General features: G+C 38.5%; 1 protein-coding gene across 1 annotated transcript; it reads right to left on the reverse strand.

Annotated features, from left to right (window-relative positions):
• Window positions 1-5: 5 nt before the first annotated feature.
• On the reverse strand, window positions 6-2,794 carry LOC108377759 (uncharacterized protein DDB_G0284459-like; the record flags this gene model as incomplete). Its single annotated transcript, XM_017634033.1, has 4 exons — window positions 2,633-2,794; window positions 2,200-2,425; window positions 1,481-2,118; window positions 6-1,415 (listed from the first exon to the last, which is right to left on the reverse strand). Coding segments are annotated over exons 1-4 (2,313 nt in total), but the record flags the coding sequence as incomplete, so codon positions are not given.
• Between the last annotated feature and the right edge of the window lie 2,492 nt (window positions 2,795-5,286).

The raw sequence follows: 5,286 nt of genomic DNA on the forward strand, positions 1-5,286 counted from the left end.
GGCATATCGCTTTCCACTTTGATTACAAGATTTTGTGTTGCGCGCCTGAATAAATTTGAAGTGGTTGACGAAGTGGAGGTGACTTTGGCGCCCCGTTTTAGTCGCTCGCGATATGCTTTGGTGTAGAGTTTACGCTCATCAGTAGGATCTTTCACGATGTTACCCTTAACAATTGGTACCACCTTCGGTTCCTTGTTTCGTGACTTCATAACAGTGGAACGTTGCGCTTCGGCAACGGCACGCAGTAGCAACGTTTTGCAAGCCTGCTTGCTGGGTGACACTGGCGCACGAGGCTTAATTTTTATTATAGAATTCAAAGGTTTCTCTTCTTCCTCGGATGATTCGACTTGTTTAATTGGCGCCACTATAACACGCGACCCAATACGCTGACGGTGTGTCTGTGGCGAATGTGAGGATGCCGCGTCGTCATCGTCACTACCTTCTTCGTCGCTATCCGTTGACGATTCAGAGGATGATGAGGATCCATCATCATCATCATCATCATCATCATCTCCATTATTATTTTGCTCGGCAATATTTTTCTTGGCATAGTGTGGTTTTACTACAGCTGACACCGTAATGTTGGGCAGTGTGCGATTGTCGCTATTAGATGTGGTGCGACGTAGTATTGGCGATAACGAGCGCCGCATTCTAGTCTCACTTTCTTTACGTCTATTAATTTGGTCACGGCTTCGGCCTCTGGCGCGATCACGTTGGCGATCACGTTCTCGTTCCAAATCACGATCTTTACGCCTATCTTCACTTCTGCCACGCGGTCGCGCTGCAATACGATTTTTTTCTCGTTCTCGTTCCCGTTCGCGGTCCCGCTCTCGCTGTCTTTCTCTCTCTCTTAACCTTTCACGTTCTCTCTCACGTTCGCGTTCCCTTTCTTTTAGATGATCTCGATCCCGATCTCGCTCCCTTTCTCGATCTCGTTCTTTATCACGCTCATTTTCATTCTCTTTCCTACGGAATGAGGGCACAAACAACTGCTTATCTTCCCGTGTACGACGAGCTGGAGGTTGAGGTTCGCGAGCTGCTGGTGGACGTAAGCCCAATCGTTCATGCACTGGTCGTTTAGGCGCTTCAGCCGGTCCTTCTCGTTTATCGCGGTCACGCTCCCGATCCCATGACTTATCATGTTCTCGACTATGTTCACGATCGCGATCACGTTCCCTTTCGTGACTTAACTGTTTTGGTGGTGGTTGACTACGTCCGCCACTACTGGGCACTAGGTGTTCCCTAGTACTAATCATTGTTGAGCTTTTTTCTGGAGGAGGTGGTGTGAAATTTGAGGATCTTTCTGCTGGCTCTGTTGCTGGAGGATTTGGGCCTTCCGTTTTCCTGTCTCCTGCATCGAAAATAATCGGACTTCTTCTCTTACTGCTTTTTGGTTCATTTTGTGTAGTTGTAGCCTAATAAATTACAAACAAAATTGATTAAGAAAGCAGTCCATTTAATCTTTATGTATCATAAATACCTTTTCAGCTTCTTTTGGGCTCGTGCTTTCCTCATCCACATCCATGCCATCTTCTTTTAAATTAATGAAGTCTTCATCATAATCACTGTTCTCTTCCAATTCACCTAGCTGGCGCAAATGTTTTTTAGCTGCATATATTTTTTTTTGTATTTCAGCCAACTCAGCCAAATCTTTCTCCCGATTACCACTGCTAACTGGCGCGTTTGATATCCCTTTCTTATTATTTGCACCAGCAGCATCCGCGCCACCACCATTGCATCGCTGTTCCTTGCTGGTTGCAGCATCTGCTTCCGAGAGGGATTTTTCATTTGTAGCTCTTTTTGCCGCGGTTTCATTACTTTCAGCTTTGGAGCCACCTTTGGCCTTTTTAATGTGAGCGGCAGCCTCGGCATTTGTGCTTAGTGTTTTCTTTGCTTTCTCCAGCAATACATCAGCAAACACGTCGGTAATTGAATTGATGGGTGGTAATGTTATTGTGCTTGTGGCGGTTGTTGATTTATCTGTAGTATTTACGGAGGAACTTTGCAACTCATCGGCTGATTTTTTTGATGTAGACGTCTTCCTATCTCTCTTGCTAGTCTTACGATCCTTTTTGCTGGCCAAGTCTGGTTTTGGTTCGGCTTTGCGCTTTTTTGTTGCTGCATATAAGTAATGAAAGTTCGTGCGATTTTTCCTAATATAGCCACATATACCTATATTGCAAATATTCTACTACATACCATTAACTGCCGGCAGTGTGACTTCTTGCAACTTTTGAAGCACCTCATGCAGCCAAGTTACGAACAGATCAGTTTGCGAGCCTAAGAAGAGGTTAAGGTCGGCCACCATTTGTTGTTTGGAACGCTTGTTTGCCACCATAATCATAACATAGTCTGGAAGTTCATCGTCTATGTAGCCGGCCGTGCCTCCAGTGCCCAATTCTACGAGTTTGGCCTTCACGGCACTCTGAAAAGTATAAAATATAATTAGTGCATTAAAGAATTGATTCGTAGCACATTTTTACAGATGTTTAATCAATAATTTTCTCATATTGCAAAAATCCGTGACAGTTTACCCTTTACCAACATAAGAATCGTGCCAAAAAAACAATGGCCACGCTTGAAGTGTTTTAATAACTAGAACATTTCAAAACTATTGCATCTGTTAACTTACTCTCATTTTTTGGCCAATTTCACTGCCAAAGTTATCCATTTTTATGTAAATTCACGCGGACAAAATAGAAAATCTAGGAATATTCACTATCCTTCCACTTTTTGTAGACTGTGAAAAGTGAAAAATATTGCAATGCACTGCCAAGAATAGTGCACAAGTGTCAAATAAATAAAGGGTAGTCAAAAGGAATAAGCAAAAGCAGGGTTGTAGTTTGGAATTTACCGCGACCATGTGGTGAATTAGTGTAACTAAGGTAAAAAAACATTTACAAAATTCAGGAGCATTTAAAATATTTTTGCGAGTGAAGTTTGACAATTAATTACCTGACCGTTGGTGGTATAGCAGGTAATAACAAGCAGAAGCTCTTTATTGAAAAACATGTAAATACATACAAACATACATATGGGTGTTTCCATGCAGCCGTACGCGACATTCGTACGCTTATGGAGTAACATAAATCTTTCAAATATAGGAGTTACTGAAAAACAAGATTACGGTTATGTTGCAACCCAAGGGTCCTATGTTTGAGAAAGATATAAACAGCCTCGAAACTTTGGTGTGGAAAATAACCGTTCAAAACAAAGTGATAACGTACGCGAAAAAAAGGAAGTGGTTTTAAGGCACACATACGTACATATATGCGAAAGTCTGCGAATCATGAGAATTTTTCTTTTCTTTACAAATTCCTAAATTAAGCTAAATAATGTACCTTTGCAATCTTTCCATTTTTTAATAGAAATTATCTCTGGATAGTTAAAAAAAAAAACATAATAACGTACGCGACAGATGCATTTATTAGACCTTTTAGCAGTAATATTAGAAAAAAACACGTCAAAAACGTTTGGTAAGTGTGTTCACAAAAATGTTTAAAACCGTGTATAATTGTTTCCAATAAAAACTTATGTCGTTTATGTACATGCAACAAGACGTTTATTCCAAAATACTAAGCAGCATTATGAACGGCGATAACAAGACTACAAAAATGCATCTTAGGTTGTCCTCTGCTTCGTTTCGAAAAATTGTAACTCACATTCCCAAAAAGCGCCACGGATGGTTCATCAACGCATTCCATTGTGCTTTACATGCTTCAGCACTTTTACCGTCCAGGCGATCCTTCAGCTCATTCGCGAATTTTCTAAGAAAAAACTTCTTAATAAAGTCTTCAAATTATTTATATTGTTCTTACTCACTTCCAGCCTTCATTGCTGTTGGCGTTCTTTGAACTTAACCAAACATCCTTGTCAATGCGCTTTTCCAGAAGGATTCTGCGTTCTGAACTGCACCCTGTAAAATAGTATTTTTAATTAAAAAAATACATAACGCCTTTTCATATGTAAATCTGAAATTAAATCTTACAAGTTATATAGCTTTTCTTTATTTTTTTTTGCCGGCGGGACCATGTTCGCTTTTGTTTTCTTTAATTTATGTGTATACGTGCGTTGTTCGTTCTTCTTCTTGATAATGCTTGCTGTCAAATTTTTCACTAGCCCTGCTGTATCAAACATTTTTATTCACCTCATAGCTGTCAAAAATTTACTATCCAGAGAACTTTTCTATCAATTGGCACAGGCCCTAACACATTGGCCCGTAGTCATAGTCAAAATAAAGTCGACTTTAAAGTTAGTTGCAGCTTTTTTTACAGATATCCCATTGAAAATTATGTCAAAAAGCTGCAACTAACTTTAAAGTCGACTTTATTTTGACTATGACTACGGGCCATACTAAATTAAATTTTTAATCTATGATCGATGGTACTAATTTCTAATTTTTTGCAGTGTAGTTCTTGAAGCTCTTCACGGCGAATCAACCCTGTTTATGTTTTCGATAAAAACCGGAAATGGAACAAAATTCAACATTTCCTTCGAACTTCCAACAAAATTGAATGAGCACAATAAATTATTAGCTGCATAATTGTCAAATTGATACACTTCAAACATTATTATTATTAAAAATATTAATCCTATTTCTGGATTTGTTTAAGATAACTACAATTTTTCCAACACACTTGATATAAATGTAACTTTAGCGGTCATTGCTAGTAGAAATATGTACGTAAATATTTTTTTAATCATTCATAGTTTTAAAATTTAAATGTTTCAGTCATATTTTTTCGCTTCAAAATTAAGTTAAAGTTAAGTTAAAACGAAGTTCTACTAGAACTGTTCTACAATTTAAAACCCTCCACTAGTATTTGACAAATAAAAATATTGCACAATATTTCATGAAGCTTCAATAATATTGTACAGTGTATGAATTGCCGGCATGTTGACTGAATAGCTGAATGGCAGTTTGAAGCAACGACCTCCATTCAACCTTTCGGCTGCCACTTCGCCACCTCGCAAAGCTTAAAGTGAAAATTAAAGTTGAAGCTGCAGGTACGTAAACGCGATATCAGCTAGTGTGTTACTAAATTTCCAGATAAAAAAAAAAATACTAAATAATTATTTAAATACACTCCAGGTGAGTGCTGGGCAAGTGAAAAGGCTTTGAGTTCTAATTTATTGAGGAAAACACATAAAATTTGTGTTTTATCTAAAAAAGAAAAAAAAAAACAAAAGATAGTGAAAATAATAATACATACAGATTTGGTTAAGCTTTTTTGTTGGGAGGTGCTGTTGGTCGAAGAAGGCATTTCGTAACTGCATGTTCAGATT

This window comes from Rhagoletis zephyria, unplaced genomic scaffold (genome assembly GCF_001687245.7).
Source record: "Rhagoletis zephyria isolate East Lansing unplaced genomic scaffold, Rhagoletis_zephyria_1.1 Rzeph_scaffold_12651, whole genome shotgun sequence".
NCBI classification, from domain to species: domain Eukaryota; kingdom Metazoa; phylum Arthropoda; class Insecta; order Diptera; family Tephritidae; genus Rhagoletis; species Rhagoletis zephyria.